This window comes from Mytilus trossulus, chromosome 4 (assembly GCF_036588685.1).
Source record: "Mytilus trossulus isolate FHL-02 chromosome 4, PNRI_Mtr1.1.1.hap1, whole genome shotgun sequence".
Classification (NCBI taxonomy): Eukaryota; Metazoa; Mollusca; class Bivalvia; order Mytilida; family Mytilidae; genus Mytilus; species Mytilus trossulus.
The window spans coordinates 12702515-12718365 of record NC_086376.1 but is presented as its reverse complement, the minus strand read 5'-3'; the positions used below and the strand labels follow the sequence as shown (position 1 = coordinate 12718365).

The window sequence follows — 15851 nt, the reverse complement described above, 5'->3', positions numbered from 1 at the left end:
TTTCTTATGTTCAGTTGACCGTGAAATTGGGATATGAACTCTAATTTGGCATTAAAATTAGAAAGATCATATCATAAGGATCATGTGTTCTATATTTCAAGTTGCTTGGACTTCAACTTCACCAAAAACTTTTTCGTGAAGCGGGACAGACGGACGGACAAACGGATGGACGAACAAACGGACGGACAAACAGACGCACAGACAAGAAAACATAATGCCAATAAATGGGGCATACAAACTGCGTTTTATCCCTATGTTCTATTTTTAGCCATTTTGGCGATGTTGGTTGCCTGGAAGGGTCATCGGACAAATTTCTTGAATTGGATATATCAATGATGATTGCGACTAAGTTTGATTAAAATTGAAAAGGAGTTTCAGAGGAATAGATTTTTTTGTTAGATTACAAAAGTTGACAAAATTTGTTTAGGGGTCAATTGACCAATTAAGTCATGCTGACTTATTTGTAGATCTTAATTGTCTAAACGTTATCGTAGTTTACAGTTTATTTCTATCTATAATGATATTTAAGATATTTAAGATAATAACCAAAAACTGTATAATTTCCTTAAAATTACAAATTCAGGGGCAGCAACCAACGATGTATTGTCTGGTTTGTCTAAAAAAATTAGGGCAGATAGATATTCATATGATAAGCAATTAGCCAACATGTCAGCGTTGCTTTAAATGCTTTGGTTTTAGAGGAGAAGATTTTTGTAAAATATAGCGGACGACGACAACGGACGACGGATGAAAAAAACTCACTTAAACCTTTGGGCCAGATGAGCTATAAAAGTTTTACGCGGAGGATAAACTAATGCACAGATCAGAAAGGAAATGCTCTCTACAATTCTACGCGATGCACATCAAAACAAATAAGAAACATCAGCCCCTTTTCGAAAATGCTTGATTCGCCAATTGAGAAACATATTCTAAATAAGCATGAACAATATAAAAAGAAAATGTAGCAAATTAATGATAAAAAAATCGATTATTTTAAATACTCGATATTTAGGTATTATTATGAAAAAAATTACCATCTGAAACCTCGCCCTCAAAAATTTGAAATACAGCTTCATCTGGACATATCCATTTCCCTCCACAGCTATTAGAGTATAAAAACGGTGTCTTCAGAAGTTCCTCGAAGAAAGGGTCAACTATAAGATCCCAGTGACTAGTTATTTTTATATGATCGGGTACTGATTTGTACATAAGTTGCAGTTGATTCGCGGCATTTCCATTTTTCTTGCAAGTTTGAATCAGGCCTTGAATAACTGCATGATAAACATCTGCTAAGACTTCAACAACTAGAAGTTTGTTCCATCTGATTGATTTATCTATGTGAGCTTTATTACGTGTCTGGTCAGCAGTGGGCCATTTTACGTGCCGTCTGTTTTGACTCAAAGCAAAATATCCATTCACGTGAACAGGATATCCGGTCAAACTTTCATCTTCCAGTGGCAATGGCATCAAACAAAAAACATGTCCTTTAAAATCCTGATCTTTGTCCATCGGAACAGCTATGCTGACATATGGACTGTATGATAATGATTCATCTTTTGAAAGATCAGCCAGTTCTTTCGAAACATTTCCTCCTTTCAGGCAATGTAGGACAAACCAGCTTTGTTCCGTCATATCGCCTAATTCAGCTTTGGTTCCAATCGTTACATTAAAAGTCGTCATCATTGTTTCATCTGCAATATTTAGACCTACCGATTTCATATGACTGTGAAATTGTGATCTTCTTTCGCGAACTTGATTGAGACAGTTATCTGTAATTCCAACAGTAAAGAAGGGTTCATCAGATGTATAAAATCCATCTTCATCTTTGAAGCATAGCTCTATTTTCTCAAGACATTTCAGGAATAACAGTTCCACGGATGCCTCTGCTTGAAAAGCATTGAAGAGATCTAATATCTTCTCTTTGTCATACACATTATCTGATAAGTTTGTTTTCTGCTCCCTAAGAGGAAAACGAAATAGTGTGCCATCAAAATCTCCTGAATCTAGTGTTCCTTGCGAGAATCCAAACAACCCATCTAAGGCATTTAAACAGTAAGAAACGTCCAAAAGCTTCGTGTATTTACATGTATGTAGTTTGTTCAGTTTCATATTGATGCAGACACGGGTAGAATTTTTCTGGTGAGGGTCAAGAACTAGCAATGTGTTACCACTTATTATCATAGGATAATCTGAAAAATATAAATGAAAACTGGTAAAAACAGACGACCTCCGTAAGTCAGTTTAGGAATATATCGAGAGCGGATTAAGATTATTGAAAATGATTTTTTTAAAGTATCGATAATATAGTCAGCAGTTGCATAATCAATGACATTAACACATACAGGCATAAAGTATACACGAAACTGAAGAGGTCCAAAAATACACTAATATCAGGAAACAAACCGAGATTACCTTTACACATTTGAACAAATTTAATGAAACTGTAACATGTATGTTGTAATGAATTATCTACAAACACATTAAGGATTAATGTATAGCATACAAAACCGTATATCCAAATTATACAATGTCTAAAATATACAATTTACAATGCAAGGGCTCGATAATATGTATCAACATTTCGTGTGTATTTTCGTCTAGACGCCATCTTATTAACCATCGAGATGACCTCTGAAGACTGCCGACGGTTATATAACCCGATATAAGCATAAATATATTTTATTTCATAAATATAGATATATTTAGAGAGCGAACTCGTGGAATTGGATTTTCAAGGTCTGTTCATATTATAGATTAAAAATATATATTAACCATCGCTTTTACCAGTATCAGAATAAATTCTTGTGGATCGAATCAGTCAGTCAAATGGTTTACCTTTGTTTGACTTTCAATATTGTCATTCTTTTCCTACCTGTTATATGGAAGACCGACTTGAATCCCAGTCCAAAACGTCCAATCTTTACAGGATCAAATTCTTTAACACTGCTATTAATCATCTGTATTCCCTGCCAGTCCTCTTTTGTAAAATTAGCATTGTTATAAACACACAACGCTGGACCCTATAAATAGTAAACAATATTTAAACCGCTTTATTCTATTATAAAAAAAACCAAAGAGTGACTAGGGAATAGAAATATGGTCACTCATTGACTTTTCCGACAAGCAGTTAAACCCTAGTTAAATTAGCGACGTAAAATGCTGTTGACAGGCTAAATTTCTATCCGTATCCAACTTACTCTAATATTTGAGTTGCAGTTAAAATTCCTAGCCCTAATCCTGGTCAACCAGTCCATACCTGTCAACCTGTGACGATGAAAATGCAGGTCATGACCTGCATTGAAGAATCAAATCTCAGGTCATAGCGCGTACGAACTTTTTCGAGCTGAATTTCAGTATTTATGGTACATTTTCTTATCATGTATATGGAAGATACCAAAACATCAATGCATGTTCACTTGGTTATGTAAGTCATTTTATTCTTTATCATTATTTTTTCCTTGCACTTTTAAAGATTTTAATAAATTTATACAGTCTTATGTTCTTTACTTTTTGTGATTATGAGATACTTTTTTTTTTTTTTTATCATTAGTGATTATGAGATACTAGAATTTTATTTTTTCGGTTACTGTTAACAACAACAAATGGAAGTTTATAACGACCGTGACTGGCTATACAGCCCTTGTACTGTTAACTAAGTAGGAAATTAGAGTAAGATAAAATATAGTAATACAGTTAAAGGCAGTATAAATGTAAAAAATAATTTTCAACTTTTTTTAAAAAATTGTATAAAAGTATTAAAATAATGAAAAGTTATTTTTCAAAATGTATTTGAATTCTATATTTTTATCATTTTATCTTTTTCATCCATAAAACGTAAATATAAGGAATAATTTTGAATGGTGACAAATTAGGGGAAGTAACTCTAACTCTATTTGAAATATGTTTGTAAACAAATGAAGAGCAATTTATTTACGACCTAAAGCTAAGGTAATTGGTGTTAATTAACAGTGTGTTTGACACCAAAGCTGTCAAGTAAAGCCATGCACTTAATGGGTCACTTAATTTGACAGTTTACATAGCTAGATGAACTTCCTGTTCATGGAAGAATTACGAATTTGCCGGTATTTCAAAAGAATATTACTTATGAAATCAATCTCAAGGCTAAGAAATACGGGTGAAATCGGGTCATTTTCGGAATTCCCGGGTGATTTCAATGACCCGGCGGGTGTCCCGGGTGATCCCTCAGAATTGTGAAAATCTCGGGTCACACCCGCAGAAAACGGGTCAGTTGACAGGTATGGGTCACCGGGTCAACCCTATTAAAGGACATACTTATCGTATGTGGTGTTACTTATTTCTCGTCCTGAACATTATTTTGCTATTAATCTATTAGAGAGTTCTTGATATCTCTTGAGGAAAGTTTATAATGATAAATACACACGAAGTCTGAATTAAGCCTGGATTTCTGTGTACAGGAAGGGCGAAAACTTCCATTCCATCATATCCTAAATCCCATCCTCAGTATAATGTATATTATTATGTCTTTTGTGTGTTTTTCTGCATTATAGGATGTCAAATACAGCTAATTCGGTATGTTCGTTTCGACTTTGATCATAGTTTATTTGGACAGAAACTAACTGCAGAACGTTATTAATTTTTACGATGAATGTGTTTTATACGAAAATATGAAATGAACACGCGTACAATCTAATGACCTACATAATGCAGAAAAACACACAAAAGACATAATAATATGGCATATGCCGACTTGATTGGCCAAAAACTGTTTTAACACATGACGCAATCAATTTACGTAAACTTTTTAGAAATGTGGACGTTTTTCCGCAATCCATTGATCCTAGGAAAGTTTCTTGTAGGGGAAAAACGACTTTAGTCTCGCTACACTTGGTGATATTTTTTTTAATTTGATAGAATAACGCCCCTTTTAAAATCCAGGAACCGCCCCTTAAGATACAAATAGATTTGCACTGTGCAGTATATCTGACGTAGTTAATGCACACCTTTGCTGTGCATTATCCAGATTATAACACAGTAAGAACAAAGAGATTTTACTCTTGCCATGTGTTAAAATGCGATATTTAAAAATAGAGTCTTAAAACATCATTAACTAAATTGTCATTCACATAATATGTATATTTGTGACTGTTTTGAATTAAGGAGATCAGGCATGAACACTTTTTATTTTATTTTATTATTCTTTTATTCACAATATATACGTGGTTTTTAGCTTGATTCTGACCAATGCTTATATTCCAATTATATATGTATATGCCTCTATTATTGCTGTTGTTACCAATTATGTAAATCAATTGTATCTGATTTTATGCCCTTTATGGGCCCTGTAATTTGGGAAATAAAAATATTCCATTATATTCTATGTATGTAGATTATTATCCACAATAATTGTGGAGATGCTGTATTACAAACCTTGAAGTATTTCTTGAATCTTTTCCCTTTAGTTCCATCTTCGGTGTTTACAATTCTTTCATCAAACAGAATTTTCATCTGAGACGCCTCAGCATCCTCTGCATTCTGTATAATTTCCTAAAACATCAAATAATAATTTCAAGAAACTGTCAACAGTCTCCATTTTTTCCCATAAATAAGGCCGTTAGTTTTCTCGTTTGAATAGTTTTACATTGTCTTATCGGGGCCTTTTATAGCTGACTATATGCGGTATGGGCTTTGCTCATTGCTGAAGGCCGTACGGTGACCTATAATTGTTAATGTTTGTGTCATTTTGATCTTTTGTGGATATTTGTCTCATTGGAAATCATACCACATCTTCTTTTTTATATATTCATTGGTCTATAATGGTTTACTTTTACAAATTGTAACATGGATTGAGAGTTGTCTCATTGGTCACGTCTTCTTATATCTATTTATTCTTTTATTTTAAGTCAGTTTAGATACACCTGGCCTTCTCATCTCTACTTTACGAATGCACAAGTTTCATATCAAAAATACATCATTCATAGCCCATAGGTATTTACGTTAATGTTACAGCAACTCAACAATAATAAAAAGGAATTATTGGATCAAATCATGAGGTAAAGGCAAATATAAATCTGTAGTCATATCAATGATACATAATAATGTGTTCGAAATAAGTTAAATTAGAATACTATGATACAAAACGCACAGACTTAGTCAGTAACTGTTATGTTTTTTTGTTTTCCTATTCAATATGTGTTAGTCTGAAGATGAAGAAAGCTCGTGTTATGCATGAAGGCAAATTGTACTTAAAACTTGTTCCTACGTTTATATGCAATTAATGAGATTTTGAGTTGCCAGTACTAACAGACGGGTATAGTTATTGTAAAAAAAAACCAAGACAACATCATATACATAATAATTTAGACTGGAGAAAAATTGGCAGATCTAATATAAGATCTAACATAAAAAGGAACAGTACCTAAAATTGTACTTACCTTAAGAATCTGACCATCGTCGGGGTACTCATCTAATATTTTCTTTAGTTGATTGATCAGCGGTGGTTGTTTTATAGCATTGTACTGGGGACCATCTTCGGAAGAGTCTTCACTCTCTTCACTAGACGCCATCTGGAAATCAGATTTGTCAGATTACAACAATGACAAGGTAAAGTACATTGACAAAAACTGTTTCTCTTCAAAGTCGAAACTGTATTAAATGTATGTGGTTCTCAAATATTCTGGGGTTATCTTTCATAAACTTTTATTGAAAAATAATTACAAAAAGAGTAAAAATAGACAATGCTTTTCTTTGATTAATTTACAACGTTTTTATTTACAAATCAGTTTTATGATATAATGTCGTTATATAAAAAGAGCATGTCTAGAGCTAGGTCATTGACATAAAGGGGTCAAGATACATGTACGGGCTTCAACAAATGTAAAATATTTATTTTATTTTAGTGAAACTATATGATCGTCCCAAGTCTAGAACAGTTCGATAAATGCTGTAACAAGGACAACAAAGAAATATATCTACCAGTTTCAATGGATATTTAATATGCTTTGTTAGTTTTGTTTATTTTGTAGCAGTAAGTTTCAATGGATATTGAATATGCACTGTTAATTTTTTTTTTATCTATTTGTAAATATTCTTAGTACTGTGCGTTATCAGTTTAAGATTAGCATTGCAATTATTCTGTAGTTACAATGGATCTAGTATATAGATTTCCCATTTCTTGATCTTTAACTTATTTATTCAAAATTTGATCACCACATTTCGCTATGACAGAGACCTGTCGTTCCTCTATACAGATAAAGATTTATCATTTTATAAAGCCAACTTTCCATCTTCACTTCTTCTTCTTTGATTATATATAGAATCATATTCAAAACAGTGTGGTCCTGGCCATTGATTGACAACCTAAATTATCCCATTGACTGGGGCATATTAGGTGAACGTTTGTCTGTAACGACCATTGCTCACTTCTTACTTATTATAGAATTTAAACTGTGGGGTCACCAAAGGTTCTTAACGCCTTTAATAATAAAATTATTCGAAAAATTATTCAGGAATAACCTTTATTTTTTTATTTATATTATTGATATAAATCAACACATCGTATTATTCAGAATTCGTTTTCCGAATTGCTTTATTTAGGTGTTGAGAACCTTTGGTGACCCCACATATTCAGTGTCCTTAACAAGTACAAAGTGAGCAGTGATTGTAACCGACAAACGTTCACCTAATCTGTCACAGTCAATGGGATAATTTAGGTCGTCAATCAATGGCCAGGACCACACTGTTTTGAATATGATTCTATACAGAGCTTAATTTAAATTTTGCAGCGCTAGGGATTTAGAGGGTGGAAAAAAATCGGTTGAGTAATTAGTGAATGTTAACCATGACTGTGTGGGTTGGCAGTAAGTGACATCCCCCTTTTTATGAAAATTTCTGGATGCGCAGATGTGCCTTAACATCAGCAGCGTATGACTTTTACACCTCAACTCTAATATCTGAATGAGACCAGCAGTGCTTTGTACGTTATCAACAGTTCACGTTAAAATTTTAAATCTAACAATTGATTTCTTTAGTAATTTTCTAGATAATATTTCTGGCGACATCACGTGCCAGATTTAATCAATTATGTCACAGTACTTCATATAGTTACCAGTCATTTTTACTTCTGATGACCGTGAGGGCATTCCGTTGTATTGTTGCCAAAGACATTTGTGCCCATGTGACCTCGCTTTTGACTGAACACAAAATAACCTTCCTTATCATATACTTAGACTAAATAACATATGATTTTTACCGTATGATAATAGCATTAAATTAAAGTATTTTCCATATTTTTGGAATTGGTGCTTAGCGGGCTGATATGAAAAGTTTATCACATGCTTCGATTGTTATCACATGCCTTTCCGTAACGTTATCACATGGCATTCCGGTGATACTCGGCAAATTTCGGAAAATACACCTTAATGCTACGTTTTCAGTGAAAAACATTACAAAGTAGCGTACAAAACAATTATTTGAATATTAAATAAATGCATTTTTTAAGTTTTTCTGAAACATAATTTAGAAAGTTACTTTAAAAAAGTTGACTTTTCCAAACAATGTTCATTATGTGTATTGTTGAATTATTTTTTTGTCGATCCGTCCATATACAAATGTGGTTTTTTTCTCTGCTGAGTCATATGATAGAAAGATTTCTTATTGAATGTATCAAATTTAGGGTCCGAAGTCCGGGACCCTTTTACTCTTTCAACTTCTTTTCGGGAACCACGTAAAAGGATCAATATATGAATCTGTTATTTTTCTCTAATGTTGAAGCATATGATAAAAAGATCATAACATGTCATTTTTCATATCGCATGTATTATCAGCCCTCGGTCAATATCAGCCCTTGAGCCATGCGGCTCTTGGGCTGATATTGAACCTAGGGCTGATAATACATGCGATATGAAAAATGTCATGTAATAATCTGATATTATCGCTTGTATATATCAATTTCATTATTTGTCCATTTTCACATAATTTAATTTTGGATGTAACACGTCTTCTGATAGGTTGACGTTATTTTGTTATCAGCCCATAGACATACATGTAATTTAGTCATCAACGTTTTTTCATGGTTTTCTCAGTTTAAAATGGAATTTAGAATTTAAATTTTAAGGAATGACTGTATGTTATATTTTTTTGTCTATTCGAAATAACAAACAAAAAATAATATGCACACTATTAAATAACCTGCTACGCATAGACAGAAAAATATAACAATCACTCCTTAATTGTTTTTCAATTTTACTATGATCTCTGGTTTTATTATAAAAATATTCATGTTTTATCGTGAGAAATATAATCCATAATAAATCAACAATATCGAAAATGTGTGTTAACGTATGCAGAAAAATATCTCAAGAACGTTTTGCGGGAAATCTGAATGCTTACTCAATTCCAATTGATTAGAATTTTTTTTTTACAGAAGAGTGTTCCCAATGCACTTGCACTGCACTATTATTAATATAGTAGAATAAAATGATATACAAATGGATGGCAATTATAATACATGTAACTGTTGTATACAAACATTAATATAATATATAACAACACACCAAAGTATACTGCTTTGTATCACTACAATATCATAGTTATTACGCGTGAGGTTGAATTCCCGGTCATATACCAATCATCCACGCACGAACTAATCTCAATAAAAATATATCTAAGTACTTTAATATCACTTGCAGGTATAGAGATGTGATATTTCAATGAGTGCGACCATCAACAAGTACTTGCGGACATCCGATGTTCAGTACCTCAGTTCTTTGATTAGTTTTGTGACGGTTGGTCAAACAGTGAGGATATTACAAATAGATTAACCTCTAAGAAATAGTATATAATACATGTTTCAGTCAATATTAAAGTCATGGCGTCAAATTCCGTCAATAAAAAATGTTGAAATTGTTGAATTACACCAAAATCATGAAAATGTTGTAGATACATACATGTAGTTATGTTGTGCACAATTATCTTGATTTTTCTCCGATGAATAAAACTTAAAGAAGTGAAGAATTATAATAACAACTTGAGTCTTTACCCAGCAGGCACAACAACGTTGAATCAACATTGAATACACGTCAGATTTCAACGTTGAATCCATGTTGAAAAGTAGTGTTGGATTGAAAATTGATATGACGTTGAAAACATAACGTTGTTTCAACGTCAGATTTCAACGTTGAAAATAGGTTGAATTTCGGTCTAAATTTGGTCGAGGTTTGTTGAAAACAAGTCGATTGCTGGTTGAATTTTGGTTGTTGTTTGTTGAAATCTGGTCGAATGTTGGTTGTTCTGTGGTCAGTGTATGTTGAAATCAGGTCGAGTGTTGGTTGAAGTGTTATAAGTGTATGTTGAAATCAGGTCGAATGTTGGTTGTTCTGTGGTCAGTGTATGTTGAAATCAGGTCGAATATTTGTTGAACTGTGATCAGTGTATGTTGAATATAGGTGGGACTTGTGTCCAGGTAAACTCTTAATGTGGTAAATGTGGAGAATAGGATGTTAAACAATGGTTGAATTGAGCTTTTTTAACAGCTGAAATTATTACCCTTTATTATATCCATCAATGCCATTTTAAGTGTAATAAAACTGTCCCACAACTATATGTTGGTGGTTGGTGTACATGTAGTATGTAGTGTCGTTGGTATACATTTTGCCTTTACTTTTCCTAATAGACATGATTTTGCTTTGCTAATAACTATTGTGTTCACACTCAAAATATGTTTGTGACATAACACAGTAGTTAAATAACAAGTTACCCACACATGCCTCTTACAATGTCAAACAAACACAAATTGAATATTTAATTTTATTTAAGAAAAAAATAGTCCATCTGCTAGACATCTTGTACTGTTGTTCCATATTAAGGTCTTATGTTTACATTCGAAACTTGTTACTACAGCATCTGCAATAGAGACAAAACTTATTGTACTATCTTTAACATAACTTTGTTAATTTCATTATGCAGCCCATATAAAGAAGACTAGTGTCATATGAATGATATAGTTATTTCTTTGAATATTAAGTAATAGCTAACATGACAGGTTTTTTTAAAACTTGAGTTCAGTCAATAATAAATTAATTTAATAAAAACAAACCATAAGATTTTAGTAGACAAAGATGTAGAGCCCATTTAAAAGAAATTGTGACAAAATTTCACACACATTTATGCGAAAAAAACAATAGTATATATTGCAATACTCACCTCTTATTATTTCAATCGGTCAAGCTTGGACACCATAGGCATATTTATTCTTTTTATACGAGATGTACTTTACAGACATGGATTTTTTGGTAAGACATCATCTACAAAAAAAATATGTTATTGAATTGCAGCATTTTCAAATTGTCAATTCCCTCCTTAAAAAAACACGCTTACAAAATTTGTACATCTAAAACCTTTCATAGGGGACTTTCCGATTTGAATTTTCCTCGGAGATCACTATTGTTGTGATCTTACATTTTTTCAATAATTGGTTGAAAAACTTTAATCCAATAATAATTATTGTAGCATTACGGGAAGAAGTTTGTCTTCACTGAAAATCCAACATGATTCTGGAATCAGTAGCGGATCCTGAAATTTTCATTAGGGGTCCAATGACTGAATAAAAGAGTGGGAGGGCTCAAGTCATGCTTCAGTGATTCCTTATATAATCAACCAATTTCACCCTCTCAAGGGTGACCACAAGCATTGAGACTTTGACAGTCACTCATCTTGAGATACAATACTGCACCATAATCACCGCTATCTTGACAGTCACTCATCTTGAGATATAATACTGCACCACAAGCACCGAGATCTTGACAGTCACTCATCTTGAGAAACAGTCATGCACCACAAGCACCGAGATCTTGACAGTCACTCATCTTGAGAAACAATAATGCACCACAAGCACCGAGATCTTGACAGTCACTCATCTTGAGATACAATACTGCACCACAAGCACCGAGATCTTGACAGTCACTCATCTTGAGATACAATACTGCACCACAAGCACCGAGATCTTGACAGTCACTCATCTTGAGAAACAAAAATGCACCACAAGCACCGAGATCGTGAAAGTCACTAATCTTGAGAAACAATAATGCAACACAAGCACCGATATCTTGACAGTCACTCCTCTTGAGATACAATACTGCAACACAAGCACCGGGATCTTAACAGTAACTTATCTTGAGATACAATACTGCACAGCAAGCACCGATATCTTGACAGTCACTCATCTTAAGAAACAATAATGCAACACAAGCACCAAGATCTTGACAGTCACTCATATGAATATAAGATGATGCGCCGCAAGCACCGCGATCCTAACCCACACGCCTCCTAAGATACAATAATGTCCTTATATAATTTTGATAGTCATCTCAAGATGCTTTACTTTAATAAAATTCAAAATAAATATTATTCACGTATAATTAACTATATCAATATATGTAATTTTACATCTTAATTTTTCATGATCTTTCATCAATAGATACTTTCGGCATGGCTGCTAAACTTTGAACCTGTGTTTACATTTTTCTTCAAACTGCAATATATTCCAGTCTTTAGTGATACGTCTTATTTAATTTTCATTAACATGCATATGGATTAAGTTTAGACATTAAAAATAAAATAATGTTTCTTTTATTTCCTTGATTTTTTTTTGTGCTGTAATAATTCAATACGGTCAATTGATAAAGCATCTTTTTAGACGTTATCATATATACCACTTTGAAATTGGACAGATTATTGTGTACTAATTTGTTATGGTCACACATGTTTCTTATCTGCCGTATTGCTTCATTGATATATCCTCGGAATACATGCTGTGAGTGACATCTATTCTTACCCAGAGAAAAGAATTTGTTTGTTTTGAATGTGTTGCAATTAAGGTCAAGAATGCCATGTGTTGTAAATCCTTGACTTTTAATTATATAAACATATAAAACATGTAAAAGAACTAGTATATGAGATCGCATAGGTGAACTTTAATATTTATTTTGTATTATTTGCCAGACGATTATTTTGTTTTCAATTTCAACCGATGTTCCATGATATATTATGACTCCGCCATCCCAGTATCTTCAATGTCAATGATAACATTCTTTTCCACTGAGTCGCTTTTGCTTTAAATTACCAAATCAATGTTCATAAAAACAGGCTCTTCCTCTTCAAGTCTTAACATAATAAGTTGCCGCACCCAATCAATGTACAAATATATGTTAAGGTCAATCTTGCTGTTCCCGAGATTACAAACACATGTGTATAATTGTAAATAATATCTGATCTGCTTAAATAACCAGGCCTATACTCATATAAATACGGTAAACGCTACACTATTGTAATGATTGTATATCTTAAATTATAATATATCATTAAATCAAACAATAAATGAAAATTTTACTTACTTTACTCTGCCGAGAGCAACTGATGTGGTAACCAAATTGGCGCAAATAAATTCGAATTGTCTGTCTTCTACGCATGTGCCAATCAGAAAAAGATATCCGTTTCGAGTAATTATAATATAATAATTTTATCGCAATTAAAAGATTAATTTATATATGAAACATTAATAGTTGAATTTATTCAAAAACATCATTTAACCAATATAAAAATTATCAATTAAGCAAAAAGGAATATACATAAAATTTGGTCGATCAATCTCATCTTGATTGAAATTTTGGTTGACACATAAAGTCACCAACCTTAACTAAACCGTTTATCAACGTTATATTTTCAACCAATTAAAGCATTGAAAGCATCAACTCAAATTCAATGTTGATTCAACGTTGGCAGTTCAACGTTGAAAATTCTAACCACAAATCAACGTTGATACAACAACGTGTTTTAAACGTTGATACAATTGACGTTGATACAACGTTGATTTTACGTTGATCAACGTTACAACCAAATTTCAACATATTTTCAACGTCGGTTCAACGTTGTGTGCCTGCTGGGTATCTATTAAAATTGAGCACACGTGATAGTTAAATATTTTCGAAACTAAGATGTTCGATCTTTAAATTCGTAATCTGGAAGATGGTTTGAAATACAGACAAGAAAGAATATGTTATCTTTGTAAAAATAGTTTGGGCTACGAATTTCATTGTTTATTTATTCAAAGCAAAAGCAAAATCAAAATCAAAACTTTTTGAGCTAGATACATATACATATATATACCACATTGTGTACAAATAAACATAGAGAATAATAAAAGGCAGTGGTTTTGATCTTGTTAACAAATGTTCAATTTCCAAACCACGTGTAGAAGAAAAAGTCGACAATCATATATAACTGTATAAATATATGCAATAATCAGATGACGGTCATGTAAACAAACAAAACGATAACAACTGAAATAATCGAGTAGACCCTATAGCATGTTAAACCGTTACAAGACTCACGCTAAAAAAATAATGGATGGATCATAGCGAATTCAGTTGTTGGGGAAAAGAATGTATGTCCCCACCCCCTCTCGATCACAAAATATTTTTCTTGGAATTGTCTTTAAAAAATCTGTTTAACTGTTTAAAACTAAGGCTATAACAGACCATTTTGCCCCTTCTTATTCTCAAATCCTTTGTCAGCCATTGTGTCTTGTTAAATTGTCTTTATTCGGTAGATTGTGCAACATGTCTAGTTGGCCATTCCTAACCGGTTGTTATAAAATACAATGAACTTCATATTTTTCAGAACATTCATAAAATAATATGAAAATGTTTTGTCGTGAGTAATACATATATTACATATAAACAAGTAAAACAACTCACTAATAGTGATGCACGTCTTATACCGAAAATTGTGTTTGAGGGTTAATATGTCATTTATATTGATTAATTGTAATGAATAATTGTAAGGTGTACATCTATCTAGCAGGTATCATATTACCGCCTGAGTGCCATTCATAACAAGGGGTCATCCGATGTTCAGTTCTTCGATAAATTTTGTAGAACCATAGATCGATGTCCACACTGTACCAAATGTTTAAACATGGACCAACAGCTACACTAACGCTTAATAAACAATAAGGACAAAATTTCAACAACAAAAACAAAAAATAAACAGATTGATTGGCATATAGTTATATATGTATAAACAGATATTACTTACCATTTTTTTTCCAAGTCACAGTTGTTAATAAAGCAACTCGTCCAACTTTTCCATTATTTAAATAATTCTATAAACACCCTTTGTTGTTGTTGTTGTCTAGACACTTTTAGCCTTCTGTTTACATTGCGGAAGTAGTTTAGATTTTCAGAAAACTTAAAGTGAAACTAGAATATAGATAGTAGGTTATGTATTACCTATTACTTGAAAGGAATAATGACCCAAACTATATATTAAACAAGCAGATATATAATTTATATAATAATTATAATATTGTCAAGCAAAAATCTATAATTGCATTAAATGTCGCACTCTGCATATTTTGAAATACATAATTTGCATACATAATAGGTCTTTATCATATTAAATCAATAACATATAATCCTATTATCAGGCCTGTTTGAAGGAGTTTATCATATTGTAAACACCGAGGGTCAGCATGATTTGTACACATGTGAAGGCCACAACAATTCATTTCCGAGGTTTAGAACGGAATAAAATTAGACTAAGGAATTATGTGTGACTTTAATATTCTTCAATATGAAAAACATAAGCCTCGATTAAAGACAGACCCCCCTTTCTCATACCACACACCCTACTCAGAAAGAAAAAGAGAAACTCAGCATAATTTATAGGTGAAACTAACAGACACCTTTTTATGTACCTCTCCTATAAATTCTCATGATCGAGCACCCCTAACTTTTATTAATGTGTCTGCTTTACCAGCAATAGTCCTATGACTTTCATTTGTTTACGTTTTGAAAATAGTCTGTACCTGTGAT

At 32.5% G+C, this 15851-nt stretch overlaps 1 protein-coding gene and 1 long non-coding RNA gene across 2 annotated transcripts in view; both read right to left on the bottom strand.

The window, feature by feature from the left end:
- LOC134714705 (sacsin-like) overlaps positions 1-15258 on the bottom strand; it is a 32689-nt gene extending 17431 nt beyond the window's left edge. Inside the window, exons 1-5 of the mRNA XM_063576207.1 lie at positions 15073-15258; positions 6414-6545; positions 5410-5526; positions 2873-3020; positions 1035-2189 (exon numbers count right to left, since the gene is read on the bottom strand). Coding sequence (XP_063432277.1) covers positions 1035-2189; positions 2873-3020; positions 5410-5526; positions 6414-6545; positions 15073-15075 — 1555 coding nt within the window. The 5' untranslated portion in view covers positions 15076-15258. The remainder of the gene's footprint in view (positions 1-1034; positions 2190-2872; positions 3021-5409; positions 5527-6413; positions 6546-15072) is intronic.
- Positions 10772-13481, bottom strand: LOC134714710 (uncharacterized). Its single transcript, XR_010106563.1, has 3 exons — positions 13371-13481; positions 11182-11282; positions 10772-10881 (listed from the first exon to the last, which is right to left on the bottom strand). It is a non-coding gene; the product is annotated as an uncharacterized LOC134714710 (long non-coding RNA).
- Positions 15259-15851: the final 593 nt, after the last annotated feature.